Genomic DNA, 20,663 nt, shown 5'->3' on the forward strand with positions numbered 1-20,663 from the left:
ATCACCTGTGCGTTCTCTTTGAAACGCAGCTTTCATTCAGCGAGGTCTGAAAAACCCTGGGAAATCACTTCCCGGAATTCACAAAGTCGTTCTCTCTTAATGTTTAATCCCTCTCTCTCTTTCTCTGTTCCCTGGAATCGTGTCTGCGATCCCTTTGATGTGAAATTTTCATTCGACCCCGTGATGCCTGAGAACGCTGCGAAATTACAAAACTTTCCGTAGAAATAAATATGGAGGAAACGGTTAGCAAACGGTGGAAAGCGGCCGATTAGCTCGAAGCAATCGGTGGAAACACCGCGGCAAAGGGGATTAGAGATCTCTATCGATTTAAAATTCCAGCAAAGAGGAGCGAATTTGAGAACGCTACGGACAACGAAGAAAGCGTTCCCGCTTCACGGATTACTTAATCAATTACCCCTCCGCGATCGATGCCCCCGTGGCATCTCCGATCATTATGCTACGGATTTCATGCATTTATAGCGCGCGCTCACACGAAAAACCTCTGTACAATATATTTCGTAAAATTAACCAGGTGTGACAATATCGAATTGCGGTTTCGATTCGTACACGTACGCGTTTGTGTTATTTCAGAAAATGTTATGCTTTGTATCCTATATATAATTCTGTTTAATAAATTATTTATACCCCCGTACGCGCCCCCTTTTGTGTAGAATAAAAAAAAAAAACATCGGTTAATCACATTCCTCGCGCTTAATTGTGTACTTCATAAATTAATTACAAGAATAAGTTGCGCGAGGGTTGAGACGAAGGAGAATTTAGGTCGAAAGGAAACGAAAAATATCGAGCTACATCGCGATACGATCGACAGCTCTGCCGCAATCACAGTCATTTGTCTCGATGGTTGGCCAGATTGAGTCGTTGGAGAGCGATTCCAGCCTCGCGGGGTTGTTGTTTGTTTTCGAGGATCCTCGAAAGGGGATGCTGGTGGATCCGGAGCGCGCATGCTCACGGTTCCACGGTGGAACACCACGGAACGTCGTAAACTGGGACAGATAACGAGGCAGGTTTCCTTATCGTGCCGCGGTTCGAAGACGCTCGGTTGCGAGATAACGCTCATTTATTGGCTGGAATATGTTTCATGACGTTGCGGACCGTGCAATCCGCAGATAGAGCCAGGATCGATCGCGGATTCGTCGATTTATGAATTGCTTATTCAGCCCCAACTGTATCATGGTCCGATCGGGCCAGCTTTATTCTCGATACGAGTTGAATCGACGCTGGACTTTGTTTGTCTCGAACAATTTACTCGGAAAACGATCGTTACTCTTTCACGGTACAAACTACACTCGTATTTTGCTTTGTTAATATCGATTTGGGATTTGTATACGATTATGTGCATATATTCATAATTTATTCGATTGTACATCGTATTTCATGTATAATAATAGAATGAATTATAAATAGGTAAACTTTGATCGATCGCTCAGTTTGTTGCCACGACCATCCCCGAGGGGACAACATGAAAAAAGAAAAGGTCAATTGACTCCGCACTTTTTTACTACTATATGCAAAGTTAAATTCAAAATAAAAGATATTTTTGTTCAGATTTTACGTCTTTCCATACTGTCCTCTATATTTTTTCAACGGTATCGCAGAACAGCCATGAATATTTATAACATTTTATTTGTTCGTTTTGGTCACCCAGATTCGACAAGGGTAAAATTCTTTGTAGTTCGATCGCCCCGGGGTCTGAAAACCATAGTGCGCTATTAAAATGCAGATGAAATCGAGGTCGAGGGAAATGCAAATTGAACCGAAGGCTGACCGCGCTGATGACAAACAAAAATATTGGATTGAACAGGTTTTCGCGGCGCGACCTTATCAATTTTGCGAATATTATCGATATTATTAAACGTCGTATAATTCAATAGGCATTTTTACGCTGCGAGCAGAACGCGCTAAATCTTCCAAGTTTCTTTGGAGGAAAAAGATTGAAACGACCATCGTTTTATTTTACCACTGCAACGTGATAGTCGAGAAAGCGCAAATTAATTTTTCCCCGGATTACCTCCTATTCATTCTCGGAAATCTATTAAGAAGATTCACCGTTGCGAATTGACGCGCACACGAAGAAAGAGCACAACCTCCGGGGATGGCGATTTTGTCGCTCAGCTTTATTAATTGAATCAATTTGTGCCTTTATTTCGCGGAACGAGCCCTGCCATTACTCTTCCGAACGTCCAACGAAGTCCACGTAACTATTCCACTTTGTCAATACTAATAACCAACGAGCAAGCGTTCCTTATCAGTGCCCATTGAATTCGCGTAAAATGTTTGAAACTTGTTGAGTGAATGTATCCCAACGGACGCTACGAACATTCTCGACCTCAATGGAGTTGCTGATGCGTAAATCGATGTTCAAATTATTTTTATCTGAATCTTAATTGAGGCTCGAGTTGATTGTTTCGATATCGAGCTACGTATCGCCCAGATTTTGTAACTATTTCCACGAGATTCGATTCACAAATACATACTAAATTAAAATTAGTATGTATCAAACCTCCATAATCTGAGTTATCTATGGTTTCGTATTCAAAGCCAAGAATCGAAACGTAGCGATAAATAAAACGTTGACCCTCGTTATTGAAATTTAAGAGTCCATTATAATGGAATCCGATAATTTGTGTCACTGCGAGAGAAGCGTCGGACACAGACCATCAAAGGAAGACAGAACGAAAGACTCCCAGCTCTGTTTATCAGCGTAACAACCTGTTACAAACAGCTCCTCGTCGCTTTTCCTTGCCACTCGCAGCCCCGGAAAAGGTAAACAAAGATAACCGTCTGAGACTTCACATTTTTCCTCGATTTAAACGGAAATTTTCGCGCCACTGCTTCGACCACGGCTCGTTTGTCTTCCTCTGCGTCAGTCCACGGTTTGCGTTTCCTTGGCCGACGTGCCTTATTCAAGGAGTCGGTAGACCGAGAGTCCATCGTCAATCTGACCGGAAGACTCGTCGGCGCCGGAAGATCGTGAAAGGAGGCGCAATTCATTAAGATGAAATTATTCTTTCGAGCTATACGCTTGGGAGAGAACAGAAAAATACGAAATGATGCCTCGGCGGAATTGAATTACTAGCTAGGAGGTGGAGTGGGAATGAAAAGGAGAAGGGAGAGCCTCCGAGTGACCCTGAGCAGCCAGTTGATTTGGAGTCGATGTAACTCTTCAATTTTTAAAGCCTCTTATGAAATCACGTTTTACATCATTTGAGGGGAGCCTCTTTATTTACAGGTTTTCTATATCATCATTTTCTATATTACACTTTCTATAGTATCATTCGCGATGCAATTAATCCACTGGAACCTAATGAGGGGAAGTAAAAAGTCTCCAAATTAACCTCGATCCAGAAAATTCGGCTAAGCTTCCGTTCTTCAAACGTGGAGTATAATAGAATACTCGTAAAACGCGATGATGGCGAGATCTCGTTGGTTTCCCCCGTGGAATCCGTAGGTAGAATGGAAGTCATCCCGTCGTTTCTTTCGAATCGCGACGGAGATCCCCCTTTCATTAAAAGTTTACGACCCCCCGGCAAAGAACAACGTAATATCCGTGGAATATTTTTTCACGCGCGGAAACTTTTCCACCGTTCTTTTCTTACGTGGAATCTTATGAATGCCATTCGTGCTTGATTAAAACTACAGCTCTTAAGCTTTATGGCCACCCGCGGTCCCCGTGTAACTGAAATCGTTTGTCCCTGGCTAACTGAAACGAAATCGTACTCGTCGCTTCTCATATTCATCCAGTATGATTCATCCAGATTATCAACGAGTTGAAACGCGACCCTGTTCAGATCATTTTTAAAAGTAACGCGAGGTATGTTTAGACTCCAACGGAAAGGCAATGTCAACTCGCTGTAAGTAATCGAAGTTTTGGATGAATGTTTGTTCGAGTTGGAGAAAGATAGATGGTGGGGATTATTCGATCTTTATTTATGTCTAGAATTCTATCTTTAAGCGAGGTGCCACCGTATCTATTACGTTGCGTAAATACGAAGGCGTGTCTAGTATACCGAGGGACTTTGGAACAGCGTACACGACTTAATAACGGAGTATTTTATTTCATCGCTGAACCTCGTCGTTAATGTTCCTCCGTAGCAACGTCGTGAAATATAGCCCTGTGCTTTTATCAATATTGCTCGCTCCAGTTTCCCCGGTTAACACGGGAGACCGGAAAAATCTTTCGTGACTCGACCAGTGCCTCTTATTTGCAATGGAAATATATCAGCAAGGGGAAAAACTGTCTCGGTGGAAAAAAGCTCTCGATTTTTCATACGGTTCTTCTCATACGGGCCCATGCGTGCGTTATGTTTTGCAGGTCGTGTGTAGGGACGCGGTCAGAAATTTAACAAGACGAGTACAAGTTAAAGTTAACGGTACAAATACTTCGTATCGTTTTTTTCATATCCAACAGAATATTTTTCGTTCGGATATAAATGGTTCAAATTTCTGAAACACGCTCAAGTGAACTAAACTGAATTAAATTGAAATAAATTAACATAAAGATATTTAAATGGTTAAAAAAATGAATATTAATAGAGAATTGCACCTTTCCATCCCCTAGATACTCCGCCGGTCGTAATAGGGACTTGGGTCGCGGTATAAGCTTCACGGCCGAATCACGAGATCGCATTAATTAACCTAATTTCTTCTTCGCACGGGAAAAGAACGGTGCAGTGTTTGCACGAGTCGGGAAACACAATACTACGGGGATATATTTTCTGGAGAATATACTTATTCTCACGATTGCATCCTGATGCACGAATTCGCTTTCGCGGATATCGTTGGATCATTGCGAAACCGATCAAGGACCTCTCTGGCTGTGCTAACCGACCGTCCTTGGATCAGTAGGTATTCGATGACTGACGAACATATCGTACCACCGCACACATCCGGATTGTTCGTGATCGTGACACAGAAATCGGCTCCCAGCGATCGCTCCTGGGAAAAATTATATTCACGGGGATCGTTCTATAATCGAAACGGTCGAATCATTGTTGCTTTGTCTCAGTAACATGACTGGGGTTTTCAGAAAATCAAGAATCATTTTGGAAGGTCTCTTATTCTCCTTAAAGTAAATTTTAATTACGGGTAGCGCGACACAGATGGGGTAAATGACGAATAAAATAAAAAATGGGAAAAGACGCTTTCCAAGGGATTATATTCGGTAACTATGATAATAGAAGTAAGAAGCTTCGAATTATTTTTAACGTTTTTGAATGAAATAAAGGTGATGCCAATTCAGGAGTTAGAACGATAAATACTGGGAAAAGGAAGGTAGTGGACACGCAAGCTCCATTTACCACTGTAGCTTCGTAATTACGGTCGAAAAGTGTTTTCGCACCGCGATTGGCGCGGCGTCATTCGTCACATGGTCCACGAACACGTGATTAAATTCCGCTGTATCTCGCGCGCTTTCTTCGTGACGCACGCAGAGGTGCTTGTTGTATTCATAGTGGGAATACTTCCAGGAATCTTAACCACGGATTTGAACGTCAACCACGCCGCGGCTGGAATACCAGCTCGTTATGTCGAGTTATTTTCGGTCGTCTATTAAAATTTTCACTCGCGAACTCGTTTAGCGTTCCCGCGCCTCGAAGAGAGGAGCCACGAATTTATTCTCTGTACGTGAATCGTTCTGATCGTCAACGTTGCTCGGTAGCGTGTTTGTTTTGACTCGAGAAATTAATATGTTTATATAAAAAAATTGATTGAACAAAATTATTGTGATTATTTGCTAGTTGGTTTTTTTATTTAAATGAAATTACGCATCGAGTCTGTTGGAAGTAAAAGTATGAAGGTGTTGCCAATGGAAACGTAATGTAAAGACGTATAATTTATTATTCGAATAAAATTTTGAGGTCACTTCGATGAATCGCTGGATAACGCAAGGAGAAGTTGGAAACCTTCCTTTTCCTACTAACACATCACCGAGTGTCTGCGTAAATGGAAATCGGTGAGCCCTTGTCAGAATTGTGAGAAACTGCAGTAATGAGGTTACGAAGTTCTTCGTCTACCATAATGTACAAAAGTTATACCAATTCAGCTCTTTCAGAAGTAATTACCTAACGTAAGGTATGAATTATCTAAGTATGCGTGACGTTTCAGTGGCCTACCTTAATACTTTTATATGCAAAATGACAAGGAGAATCGATTTATGTTAAAATAATGAACAGTTCCGTTTAAACGGCGATCAAATGCACAAGAAATATGTCGTCAAGTATGGATTACGTTTTCAATGGTCCTTGATATCCTTATACACGGAAAGACAAGAAGATCGATTTATGCAAAACACGTGCGTAGTTTTCTTTGAACAACAAGTGCAAGTGAATACGAAGTACCACATGTTTTATGGCCATACATAAATAATTTAAATAGATATACAGTGTCGTTAAGAACACACGTCCAAGTCCACGCTATCGATTCCTTTCTATAGGAATCGTATTTACTTTAACCAGCGAAAAGTTTATTTTGGTGCATGTGTGGCACAGCAAGTATTTTTTTAAAGAAATAATGTATACAGATTGTTGTATGTATTTGATTTACGTACCAGAAATACGATGCACCGTACGTCATAATTATTTTAGTCGCTGAATATTTATGACCCAATTTCACTATTCATTGCTGCTATTCAAAAACATAGACGGTGTTTATCGGGCCGCGCTGTGTTTCGATGTTTGGAGAGTTTATCGAATCCAAAAACAGGCTGGCCTTTATCGAAAGTGTGTAGAGGCTAATGGCGAAACCCACAAGAATAACCGCAACAGTCCAACGCTATACATCCGGGGCACTTTCAGCGTTTGCCTCTGCGATCGATCCAACGATAGCGTGCAACCTTGCGTACAGCCAAGGCAGTGCAACTCGGTAACTGTTTCTGGGTTATCAGGGGCCTGCAAACGAATTTCTAACGAGAAAAGTTAGAAATTCGCTCCCGGGGGGCCGCGTGCGTAGGGACAGCCGTGGGAAAAGGCTGATTAGCGACTAACTATGAAAGTTTTTAAACGAAACTCGCTACGAACCATTAGTCTCGGTCACTCCAGGATAAAATACACAGGACGTTATGGAAAGAAAGTTCCGCTCCATCAGGGGACCTTGTTAAGGATAAATGGAGACATAAATTTCCAGTATTTATCACAAGCTTTGCAATACGGGACGTGTCTACCCATTTTCGAAAATTCTGTGAAACACTCGATTGCTAGAAAATAAAATTGTAGCCGATGTGAGTCGAGAAATTGAGTACAGAAGATTGGTATGTTTAAAATTTTCAAAGTCTTATACATCAAGAAATTGATGACCGATGACCGAATCTAAAGCGATTGGACTGCATGGAAGTTCGTACGCTGCGCCACGTGCTCGTCTTTTCATGCGAGTACCAGCGATGGTAACCTTTAAAGCGAGGAAAAGTTCTCTTTGGAATTCGTTATGGCTGCCAATGTGTCGTTGAAGATTAAAAGGGCGATCGTACAATGACCCATTTTGGCGCGTGACGCGATTGGCAGATCGTTGATAGGTTTTCGATGAACGCGCCTCTGAGAATGGTTTTCGTTGCAATTAGTGGCAGGTAGCTATGGAAACAGTATGAAGGATAGCAGGTCGGATTAATTAACGACTAGAAGAAGTTACGCAGAGAAATTATCATTCGTCGTTTTAAGCACAACAAAATTCCTTCGGTTTTGGCATTGTTTGAATAGAAGCATGTCTAAAGTAATGAGTCACTAAAATTCAAAGTGTATAGTTTACTAACAACAAAAGCCATAGTGCTTTCAGCAGAATGGTAGCTATCATATTAATGAAGTAAACCGAAGCTGTCCATTAGCGTCGAAATTAGATGCACTTACCTCATTAATGGAACTGTAAGTATAATTGATGCCTCGTGGCGGTGAATAACGGAACGTTGAAATTTTGTCGAACGCTTAACTGAGTTTGTAGAAGTTCAATTTACAAGTTGGCCGTAATCGGATTGGTGGAATACGGATCAAGAAACGCCAGGAGTGAAAATAAAAGGGAAAGGCGGGACGCTCTTTCCCCCGTCTTTGATTTGCAATTTTAAATTGAAAGTACCGCGGAAATCCGTTTTTAAGGGAGTTTCCTGAGCATTAATAATGCAACCAATTTCCTCTGCAGCGGAAGAAGGAAATTTTAACTGCGTTTTGGACGATAAACGCTGCGCGTTTTTCTCGCGTGGAATCGGAAACGCTTTATCGGCGGAATCGAAATTACCACATAGGTAGGTGCAATTAACAGAATTAATAATTCAGCCGTACGCAAACCGTGCCGCGATAAAATCACGGCGTTTCCTTTTCGCGGTTGTCGCGTTTAAATAATTCACCCGCGCGTTTGTTAAGGAAGGAAAGCGAAAATTAGGCGTCATTTGCACGCTTTAATTCTTATTTGACAATCGCGAAACCGTAACGTAATTATTTCACTTAACTTCAAGAATTTTAATGGAGCTGAAATACAAACGTTATTCGAATGTTTAGTCGATCCATTAACTACCCCATTGAAATTTGATTTATCTCGAATGGAAACGGAATGTATCGGGCAACGAATGCGTTTATGAGTCGTTAATTGTTTTCCAAATTACCCAGCTCGTAAAACCTCTCGAGCGAACGTCACAGTCTCAGGAAAATAACGTTTCTGTATAATAAAACTCGCCCCTTTAGAAGATTAATATTCCAATACGCCCGAAATGCTTAATTCATTCTATAACTCGACTGATTCGTTTGTCGCGGGGGTACTTTCTTGTTATTCCATTTCATAACTGGCGAACGTAAACTATACATCGTCGCGTTTAATTGCGTATGCTCGACTTTGAGCGCGTACCGGCAGTAAATATAAAAAACAAATATTGAAACTGAACTTTGATTGCGCGAGCCAAAAAAAAAAGAAAAAATATAAACAAGGTGATCGATGAGTGGATGCCTGAATAAATTGTTTCGTTCCACGAGTAGCATTCGATTGCAGATTCAACCATTTGCCTCAGAACATTATCTCAGCGCAGCTCCAATTAATTTGCGAAAACGAACAAGACGGTGTATTTCTATTTCTCATTAAATTCTGTTTGCTCGAGGATATAACCAGATCTCGCGAAACGAGATGGTTTTTCGCAATTGTTGTCCGACGACAGCGGCAAACAATTGCATTACGCGGCTTGGGAAATTCTGCACCTAAATATCGACGGACACGAAACTCGGCCAAAGTTCAGCGAGAATAATGAGGATCGTCAGAACTGCGTACAGTCGCCCTCACTGAAAATCGTAACAGGTTAAACGATCACGCACTGGTCAGAAAATAATGTATGTAAATTAAACACGGTTAAAATGGGTGCAGAAAGATTCTTTCGTTATGAAAATAAAATAAATAATAGCAGAAGCATTGCATCGAGAATATAGCTACGCGTAAAAAGGCACAGCTATATCTCATCTTCGACTTTAAGGATTTTATTTTTTGAACACGAGTAGCCGTCGATAAAAAAAAAAAGTGCACAATATTTGTCGATGGTCCTGCATGCAAAATATCATAAAAATCGGAGTATTACCGTTGGATGACGCGTCTCGTGAATATATAGATATGTTTACAACGCGGGCTTCGGATTTTTATTTATCGGCGATCGATCGATGAGCTATCGATTCCGAGATTCCGCGAGTTTTCGCAGATTAAACGAATACAACGAAGGGAATAACAAATACAACGCCCGTCGATTTAATCTCCAGGATTAAAATTCGCCCGTTGCGAAACGTGTTTCGAGAATTTCGCAAGCAAATTTATGCTCTTTACGCGCGTCAGTGAAAATTTCTTTCCGCGCCAATTCCGTTCAACCTTTTTCAATGAAAATCTGGTCTCTGTATAGTTTTCGTATGAATATTCCATTCGCTGATATCCGCTACGAATGAATTTTCATATTATCATTGGCGGGGATTCGAAATTAACGAGTGAAATTTGAATTTGTATTCATAAGCCGGTTGACGGCGGCAAAAATCGATCGATGAGTGTGGTAATTAGAAGTAAACAATTTATTTTATTAATTGCGTGCGATCCTGATGAGTATTTAATGGATTTCGTTTCGCAGAAATTATTTTAAAGGGGAATATGGTTTGAGAATTTATTTCTGGATGTTATTTGTGGAAATTGAGACTTGAAACTTTAATTAAAGGCAGTAGAAGGGAAATCAATTAATTTAAACACCTTCTAATAAATATTCAACTCGAAGCACTTGTTGATAACGTAGTCACAAAATAAATTAGAAGTAAATAAAAAGAATCGTCTGTTATTTGATGGGGACTATCGGAATCCTTAATAAAACAGAGGCCCCGTAATTCCACCATTTTCTAATTCATCGTATTCATTGTGAAAAGCTTTTCATTCAATCTGAAACGGATGTTCTGGCGTGACGCCTGGAAGAATCGTCGTTTACCGAGCAATTTAAACGATCTCGTCGACGTTTTACGCTCGGTTGCATCGTGCACAGCACCGACAACACACGCAACCGCGCGCATGTTCCTGATAATAACTAATAAATTCTGCAATTTAGTGCAGTGGGACGTCTATTACCTTCTGCACCCTCGTTCTGTGCACGTGTACAAAGCGTCGACGTAACTCGTCGCCATGAACTCCGTCGCCTCAAAAGCAGTGGAAAGCGCGTCACTTTCGCAGGAAAATTGCAACGCTAACGTTCCGCAATTTGCTGGCCCCTCGAAACGCAATTCGATGGCTTCGTTCCAGAAACGGCCAACACTTCCTTCCTGGATGAACTAAAGCGTGGGTGTAACAAAAAAACTCTGTTTCTAACGTTTCAAAAACAGCTTGATACTTCAAAGAATTGAAGACGGATACAGGATGCTTTTGGAAAAAGAAGATTATACAATTGTTGACAATTTATGAATGTTTTCGTTTGAGCTTCACCATGTCGTGGAACATCAAAAAACATAAAATGTTGAATTAATGGAAGGTCACGCTAGAAACAAAATATGCGCGCATTATTAGCGTCGCGTTACATTTCCGCGAAGTATCAAATTTCGTCTCAGTTTTCTATTTACCTAATTTCCCTTGCGGTTTCGGTTTGTCGCGGTTTTCCCACGTGAATCAAGCCAATGTCGATTGCTTGAGCGACGCTTGGTCGCGTTTACGAGTTCACTTCAGGTACGAAGTTACAGTCGTGACGTAATTAGTGCGAACTCGTACGACCGTGTCCCGCGAAAATGACGCCCAAGCAAGTTGGATTCCCATGATTTATGCGAATCGAGCCTGACGCGATTGCATCGGGCGTAATTAGTCACGGTTTGCCGTGCCCGCTCCGGTTTCGTTGCGAGATCGTGTGTCGCGTGTAAATAATTCAAATATAGAGAAAACGAGGGACTAATGACACTAATATTTACCAGAGGACATGGATCATCGCTTTCTTCAATATTTTTCAAAAACAGGCAAACTGGAGTGCCAGCACTCCTCGAAACAGTTCCACAGATTTATCTTCCATCAATCCTCCGTCGAAGGCTATTTCTGAACCGACGTCGAAGTGCATTTTGCTCGGAAATGGCGGCCAAAAATAACCAAATTTATCGTCCCGCTCGTGAAGTTTTTCGATTCTGTCTTCGAAAACTTCTCGTGGAAGGCACGTCTCGAGGTTTATTTATCGAAAATCGCGATCGTTTCGTTCTACGAGAAATTGTAAAATTCCGTATTATTTTTCCAAAGAGAAGAAAGAAGAAGAAGCGGACGACGTCGAGGAAAATCGATTTCTCCTCGTATCGGTAATCGAGTCAAATCGGTGGCTTATCAATTTTACCGATTTTTCCGTCCCGTCGCTTCCTCGCTCCAGTGCCGATTTAATTTTAACCTGCGAGTCCTGGGCTATTGAATTATGCGACGAAGTCGAACGAGAAGCGACTTTCCATCTCTACGCTTTTTCGCTCGAATTCTCCGAAACGACGTTTCGCTACAGCGACTTGCGCAATAATTTACCAGTCGCCGAGATCGATCTTCGAAGCAACGTTGCTGAAGCGTCAGAGACAGGAAACGATATTTTCCTCTCTTCTTCTTCTTTTTTTTTTTTTTTTCTTGAAAAGTACAGCTTCCAAAAAATTTGTCTGCAAGACCAATGAGACTTCCTAGAAATAGCTCTTTAACAAACCTCGTGCAGTGGAATTTTTAACATCCATGTATTTGTTAATAAACAAATTTTTCCTTGATCTTTAAGACACATACATTGTTTGGAATTAATTCTAAAAGGAATTTTGATTTCGGAGCATCTACTCCCTTAGAGGGTTGAAATACCTCAGAAAGTGGTTCATGCGAATGAAATCTGCCAAGATTCCATCGATTCGACGTTCTCCACGGAAATATCACCACGCAGAGCACGATCGCACGTACGTTTGGCTTCTCCTGCGTCGACTGTCGATGCTGGGACACCGCTCCATTTTCTGACCCGTTGTGTCCGGAACACGTAACGCGTGCTAGGTCTCGCAGCGGGTCTTAGCGTTGCTCACGTGCCGCAGAATGTGTTCAAACCAACACCCGTTTAATCCCAACCGTTAAATCTGTCGCGCCATTGTGCCGCAATAATCCGCCGACGAGCCTCCGCTAAGTGTCGCTAACATTGATCGCGGGAAAACAATCTTTATTCGTAGAATTTTGTTTAAACCTTCAAACAGTGGACTGTAACAGAGATCTTAATATTATTTATGCTTTGACTATACTTTGCGACGAAACATGAAGAGCGCTTAAAAAAAAATTACATTTGGATTGGCCAATAATAGCGGTAGTTACAGTTGACTAGAATCACAAACACACGGATTGTGAATGCAAATAGCGCAAAACGGAAATTATTTCGCTGGAAATTTGGCCGTTTCGCAGTCGAGAGACTGTTTTAGCTGTCGCTAAAAGTAAATTGATCAGGTGGCACGTCTTGAACGCTTCGCTGTGGCCTCGCTATGGTACGACGATGCCGAGAGAGAATGTCGGACGCGTGCATCTTTGATTCCGAGGTATTCTCCCCGCTATTCGTTGACCTATTACCGCAGCTGAACAGGTGGCACTCGATAGGCGCCCCTTGTGATGTAGCTTGCGTTATTCGCGTGTTCCAGAATGCGTGTTCTGTCGAATGCACTCGCTGCAAGCGTGCGTGGATGCGTTTCGCGATCGATCCACCATCCAGCTTCACAAGACGAGGCGAAGTATCATCCAAGACTAATTTCCTTTGGCAGATACATTGTACTTCTATTTTTCGATAAGAGAAATGGAATTTGATTTCTATCCTCTAAAAGTGCAGCTTCCAAATAATTCTTCATAAATTCGCGACTTGTTTGGCAGCTGAAGAGCGACGATGTATCGAAATTTCACACTAAAACTGATCGATTGCTTGAAAAAACGTTCAATTCGACACCGAATGACCCGACGGTATCCCGTCGCGATCGCGATATCCGCAACCGATACGGAACCAGTCCCGAGTACTTGCACGCTCTGGCGAGCACAATTCATTCCATAGATCGCATTAAGAATTACACGAGCGTCGATTGAAATTGACATCCATTTGTCAAGGCCTGTTTAGTCTGCACTCGACACTCGCGAGGGTTGCGCTTTGTTGCTGGAAAGCTCTGCCAGTGTTCTCGCGATCGTGCACGCGACCGGTTTCTTGCTTCGACGGTTTCATCCCCATCGATTCTGTCGCAGAGATGGGCAACGTTCTGTCTCAATAATATAGAACCGAAGAAAGTTAATAACAATTTATTCACGAAGTTCGATCGATGGAACGATTATGTGTTTCTTATGGTGTTCGTGACGTATTTAGAATAATTGTGCCGTAAGTTAGAAATTTTTAACGAGGAAAAATATTTGCAGCAGTACGAGTTTCACGAATCGTGCGCATTGCAGTCTAGCGTAGAGGATCTTTATCATTCAAGAAACGTCAATGCTCTTATCTTATCGTGTACTGGGTGTCCGCGAGATTCTCGAAAAGCCGACCATGTCGTAACGCAAGGTGAACAAGTTGCATCTCGGTTCAACGTACGAAAAAATGTCCGCGCTGACGCGACTAGATGATGTTCGCGAAACGCTGATTTCACGTTTCGCGAAAGAGGAGTTCTGATGATCGTATTATTCGACCATTTCGACGAGAAGCACACTTCGAGACACGATTACTCGACCGTGCCCTTGCGATTCAATTATTTATCGCGCCAATGTGGCAACTTTGCGGATAAGAAGAAAATAAAGAAATACCTGGACGAAGAAGCGTCGAGAGTCGAGTATGGCAAAGGTGAACTATGCAGCATTCGCTATATTTTTCTATTTTTCCTAAAATCTATGATAAATTCATTCGTCCGTTGGTGTGATCATAGTCATCGGAATATTGATAACATCGTTTGACTTAAATTATATTTACCCATCGATATGTCTGTTTTGATTGCTAAGCCAAACGTTAAGAAACTTAGTTCTACATATATATATTGTCAACAACATGTAAAAAAGAACAAAGGAAAACAAAAGAAAAATTATTCATCAACTTTACAAGAGGAGAACAATGATTCCTTGCTTAGTTACGTCTTCGAGTTCACGCAGACCACAATTGTCGTGTCCTGAAGAGGTTAACCCGAGACCTCCTCTCCTTTCTCTTACAATGTCTGACACAACAAACGACGGCGTGAAAGTCGTCGAGTTCTTGAAAACAAACGCTAAAAGAGCCCCTCGTCGAAATAGAGTGTACTCCCGCGCAGCTTTGACTAGGTACTGCCCCCCAAAAGGTGGGGAAACGAAGGTATCGCGGGCATCCCATTTCTGATACCGTTTCTGCCTCTCACTTTGCCCCGTTCTTTGACTGGACGGCGATCAAAGAGCCGCTTTACAGCTACGCCACGCTTTTAAAGAGCAGACGAACGTCACTTTTGGCGTGCATTACGTGCGATGGATCTCGATTCACAATGCGTGCGAGCTGCGTGCCTGGTCAGAAAGGAATGCCAGTGTCGCACGGAAGCTCAGTGGGAATGTAAACGTCGAAAAACCGACGACTTCGCAAGAAATCTGCTTGGCAAACGAGGATCTCCCTCGAGCAGAGTGCCTCTTCCAAGAAACTTTCATGTGAAAGACTAGGAAAGATAGTCTTTCTCTGTGATATCTTCGAGCAAGGTGTTAAGGCATTTTATTATTGCAAAATTAGATCGTCCTAAAAGTTCATGCCACTTATACTTCTGCTACTCAAATCAACCGTCGTTATACCGTCACTATAATATCTCTGTAGTTTTTTTTTATTAAATATCGACACAGTCTTCAGCGCGAACATATTATTTCTGCCCCGATAGATCAATAAGGAAGCCACCTGTATAGATAACAGGAATGTTTTATGTAGTGGCAGTTCTATTTCGCAACCCCAATGAATTCGTGCAGATGGTTGCTTTCACAATTGTCAGGAGTTCAAAGTTAGGCTTGCAATTCGTTAAAAAATAATCAACCCACTTGGAAGGGACCAGACTACCGCGTGACTCTTGAAATATTAAAGCAAACTGAAAAACGTGGCCAGGAGAAAGGAAAAGAGCTAGGACGAGCAGACCCTGGGAATGGAAGGAAAATATTGAGTCGCGGGAGTTAAGAAAACGCAGGAAAGTTTAATTTCAACTGTCGGGCGTGGCCCCTGAAAAATTCAAAGGAACTTCAAACTCGCCCGCGCGTCGGCGAAACTTCGAATTTACGTCTTCGCTCTAGCGTCGCCCGCTCGTGCTGCTTTCCTTAGACCAGTGTGTTTTAGAATGATGTTACGAAACTGCAGTGAAAAGGGAAACGTTGTTTCCTCAGTTTCAATGATATCTTTCAAACTTCCACTCTCAAACACGAGTTTTTATCGCTTGGACCCGTCGTTTTTATTTGGTATCAAGAGAATTGACCGAAACAGAGATTCTGCTCTGTAAAATAAGGGAGGGATGTCCGCTTTTTGTAGCAATCTTACTAAGCGCATGTCTTTCATAAGTGCGACGATTGTTCTGTGTAGAGAGACAGTTCGGAATCGGAGTGTTCGGAGGCTGAGGACTCAAATGACTTAGGGGCCTTCATCAGCCCCGAGATCTGTGCGATGGACACTGTGGACAGTGCCAGCAAGCGGCAAGCTACTCGTGTCTTCAAGAAGTCCAGCCTAAACGGAAAGATCACGGTGTACCTTGGGAAAAGAGACTTCGTTGATCACATAACCCACGTCGATCCTATTGGTAAGACCTCGCTGTTTTTTACATTTCTCGCATCCATTCACAGAGTACTATCCACACGTTCCGTGCCACGTATACCACCGATGGTACACGCAAACATATTTATTTAATTCGCTGAAAACATATATTTTATGACAAATTTAATTCTGTAAAATATATCTCGCGCCAAAAGAACGAAGCACAAGTTGTACACTATGCGTTGTTTTGCATTTAATTCTAAAATCAACCAAAGCCAAAGTTTCTCACGTGTCGCCCACTAATCCATTTAAACCTACTAACTCGACGCCCCAAAGCATCAACGACGTTCCGAACGTCCCAGGAGAATTGGTAAATTCGATTTGCCAGTTAATCCCGCGGCGTGAAGGCCACTTGAAGCCTCCTTCATCGAGCGCTGATCGTTACAGACGGGGTCGTACTGATTGACCCGGACTACGTGAAGGATCGCAAGGTCTTCGGCCACGTTCTGGCCGTGTTCAAGTATGGCAGAGAGGACCTGGACGTTCTGGGGCTGTCGTTCCGCAAGGACCTCTACCTGGCGGCCGACCAGATTTACCCAGAGGTGCCTGGTACCCAGCAAAGGGAGCTGACACGATTGCAGGAGAGGCTGATCAGGAAGCTGGGCAGCAATGCCTATCCGTTCTACTTCGAGCTGCCACCACACTGTCCAGCGTCAGTGACGCTGCAACCTGCGCCAGGGGACACTGGGAAACCCTGTGGCGTTGACTACGAATTTAAAGCGTTCGTAGGTGAGACGCAGGACGAGAAACCGCACAAACGGTACGAAGCCTCTATCGCTGCTACCGGGTAACGCCTGTGACCTGTTAATTTCAATTCTTTAGTCCTCAGACTCATTTCTCAGGTGGTGGATGAAATCTCACTGTTCGAGAGGCCTCTAGTATAGTAATAGAAAACTCTTTTGTATTATACCTTCAGACTGAGAACTGTATGACTGTACTTTGAGGTGAACTCGTGGCTTATCTGTCAGATCCTGGCTTAGACGGGATCCTATTAACCCTTTGCACTCGAGAGGTGATTTTCGGTCACCACTAGGTTTGTGACACAGCGAATCGACCAACGATGTTTGTTTAGGTTTAATTTCTTTGGAACTCGAAGTGTCGATAAAATGATTGTCGCCCAGGTAGATACCAGAATGAAAGATCTTGAGTACAAAGGGTTAATCCTTTCGGGAAACTTCACTTAGTCGATAGTTTGTTAGTGCCTAAATAGTTTGAATCGAGCAAACGATTAATCGCGTCACGTCTAAAGCAGGTCTGCCAAGTGAGCAGTATAATCTGGGCGACCCAGGTGGTCCATTCTGTCACAGAATTTCCTGATGATCCTCGTCAATTTATCATCAACACTGACTGTTACCAATCCTACGTTACAGAGACCTGGTGAGGCTGGCGATACGAAAGATCATGTACGCGCCCTCGAAACAGGGCGAGCAGCCATCGGTAGAGGTCAGTAAGGAGTTCGTGATGTCCCCCAACAAACTCTATTTAGAGGCGTCGCTGGACAAGGAGCTGTACCATCACGGCGAGAACATCGCCGTGAACGTGCACATAGCGAACAATAGCAACAGGACTGTTAAAAAGATCAAAGTGACCGTGAGGCAGTTCGCGGACATCTGTCTGTTCTCCACGGCACAGTACAAGTGCACGGTCGCCGAGGCGGAGAGCGAGTGAGTATCATTCGATTCATCATTCTGATCACTCAGAACCGCGCATAGAGTACGTGTCACGTGGTCACTGCTAATGATTCGCAGCAAATGGATCCACAGCTGTCGATGAACAGGGCTGAGCTTATCTTAGGCAACCAGCGTGATTCATCAAAGATTTGTCTGTTCGTTGGGAGATTAAGCTCAAGATTACCGTTTTCCATTCTTGAAATCCATAAAGAATGTTTTAATCAATAATTTTTGAATTATCAAGCACCACACCATCGTTGTGACACAATTCACACCCACCTAAGTCATTCGGACTGTGAACTTATAGTTAATCGATACAATTGTTCGCATATTCGCCGAGAATAGCAATTTCTGTTTAATTCCAATCAGCATGGCAGGTTCCGTAACCTCCAGCGATCGCAGACATGTAAATCATGGAGCTCAGGAGCTTCCCTGGGATGGAAATCATCGACAACTCGTTCCTAGCGAATCCATTTGCTGCCAATCGTTTGCGCGACCCAGTTCCTCGAGTTGAAAACATTCGGGCGTCGCGACGACATCCAGTTCCCCGCCCATCGACGCGGTCACGCCAGTCAAACCCCCGTTTTCGCGTTAGAGGAGCCAAGAGGTCGCGTGCCTGGTCATGGGTAACCCATTTCGAAGGAAAATCGACTTGCGTTTGAAAAGAAAACCAGGACCACTTTGGCGACGTCGTCGATAGGAAGACGGATTGTTCTCTAAATTGCAAAATTCGAGAGACTTTCTGTCTGTCGCGTTGCTCGACTCTCCACTGGTTCTCGAACCGGTGTTTTATGCACCCTGGAAGCAAGGGTCGCGGAGTAATTTACGAGTAATAGATTCACCGCCGTGACCAGGCATCGGACGCTCGAGATCTATCGGCCCTGGCGCGGAAAGACGTAAATCGCGAAGTCCTGTAATAAATTTCACTCCAGCAACGGGAAAATCTGCATTGTACCGAGTAGTTTGTATCGACGATCGCCTTGTACTGGTTTCTGCGCTTCGAAACACAACCACGGCGATGAAAATTCGGCGAGTGTTCGAGGCTGGATGCCATCCATCTTCCAGATGACGCGGCTGACCCACCAGGAGGTTTTAGCGATCCTTGAGGGAGTAAATCTACGATCTCGATGCAATAAGGATTCTTTTCAGAAGCTATTAAGATTCCAGAGTATAGAGTTAAATTTAAGTTTATATCGAGGAACCGTGTTGGATGAGTAAGAACATACAGTCAATCCCATAAGTATTCGCACCTTTTATGTCTATTGAAGACATTTGTCTAAATTAATCGATAGCTTTTATGTTTCCAAATAAATTTCTTACTATTGATGTATACACGTGTAAGTTCTATTTATGTACACATTTATAACGGATCGTATATATGGAAGCATCACACCTGTCATTTAATTTAGACAAATTTCTTGAATAGACATGGAGGATACGAATACGAATTGTATATTAATTGTTTATACTTAGAAAGTGCCTACTGAAATGAAATTGAACCTCTGGACTCTAGACTCACCCCTCCAACTTCCGTAAAAATATTCTATGGGAACAGCTGTAGTCGAATCCTGATTTTTCCAAAGTTCTTCGTAATGGAGAACATTCAATTTGTTGGATGATATCGAGTAGTTTTGTAGAACACTCGCCAGAGTTTTCGAACACGATCGTAGACTAGTGCGTGTAAAATTCAACGAACGAAGGGGGGCGCAGTACACGAGACTGTCCCGATCGAGCATTAACGCCTAGGTGTACGATGATAGAGCGCGATAAATGCCGAAAAGGATATTGTGACATGACGAAACGGAAAATAAGATGATTGCACTGGCAGTATAGGGGTAGCGCCAGGATTCACCCTGAGCAAGGTCTTTTCTCTAAGGCCGACGCTTGCCGACAACAAAGACAAGCGAGGTCTTGCTCTAGATGGTCAGCTTAAGCACGAGGACACCAATCTCGCATCTAGCACAATGTGAGTGCTCAAACATTGACCGACGTACTTCTTGTCTTCTTTTATATATATATATATCCTTTGCCAAAACGTTTCGGAGACCGAAGACTGGAAACGGGCCAAACGATCCTGGGGATGATCGCGGTTCCCCCAGGATTCGTTTTTAAAAGATCGGAGAACGACGCGGTTTCGAACACGAATGGTTCCTTGAATAGCCATTGGTCCAAAGAGGGGTGTATTGGTATTCATGGGTTTTCACATTCATCATTCCTTCCTTTCTCGATTTTATTTGAATGTTTGGTTGCAAAGTTCCATTACAGTGTAACTTCCATAGATGATTTCCGTTAATCGATAAAGATTTTAGAAATTCTAAAGCTCTACCACTCCTTAACCTTCCATCCTAGATACCTCGAAACAAAGCGAACGATACCTGCGCCAATATTTGCGCGACATGTAATCGCCTATTCGAACGAGACAATACACCCTTCGTCGGATCGTTGCATTTCGCTATTTGTCCGTCGTGGAACAACGGGGACAACAGTATCGCTTTATGGATCCGTTTTGTGCGGGAGAAAGGATTCAATTACGCTTTACAGCGGGGGGGTTAGCGACACGTGGAAGCCCGATTGCAGTCTTCGCGAACGACCATCGCTGAAACGAAGTACGATATTGTATGGGAACGCCGTTCCAACGTGGAATGCCAGTATTTTTCTTGATGGTTTTTTTGTTGGGGACTTTCGTGGATATGGAACTCCATCGGTGGTGGTCTACCTTTTTTATTTCCTGTACAAAGGTCACGTTCCCTCTTTCTGACCCTCGCCCCATTCCACCACCA

The 20,663-nt window shown here is 42.9% G+C and overlaps 1 protein-coding gene across 6 annotated transcripts in view; it reads left to right on the top strand.

The window, feature by feature from the left end:
* The window catches only part of LOC128873192 (beta-arrestin-2-like), a 40,248-nt gene that overhangs the window by 7,354 nt on the left and 12,231 nt on the right, over positions 1-20,663 (top strand). For 3 of the 6 annotated variants that reach the window (XM_054116570.1, XM_054116568.1, XM_054116572.1), the window contains 4 exons: positions 15,986-16,199; positions 16,601-16,973; positions 17,584-17,877; positions 19,712-19,849. In XM_054116570.1, coding sequence (XP_053972545.1) covers positions 16,067-16,199; positions 16,601-16,973; positions 17,584-17,877; positions 19,712-19,849 — 938 coding nt within the window. In that variant the 5' untranslated portion in view covers positions 15,986-16,066. Of the gene's footprint in view, positions 1-5,535; positions 5,640-15,985; positions 16,200-16,600; positions 16,974-17,583; positions 17,878-19,711; positions 19,850-20,663 lie in introns of those variants that run through there. The other 3 variants (XM_054116569.1, XM_054116573.1, XM_054116571.1) reach the window with 2 other exon arrangements.

Source organism: Hylaeus volcanicus, chromosome 3 (assembly GCF_026283585.1).
Source record: "Hylaeus volcanicus isolate JK05 chromosome 3, UHH_iyHylVolc1.0_haploid, whole genome shotgun sequence".
Classification (NCBI taxonomy): Eukaryota; Metazoa; Arthropoda; class Insecta; order Hymenoptera; family Colletidae; genus Hylaeus; species Hylaeus volcanicus.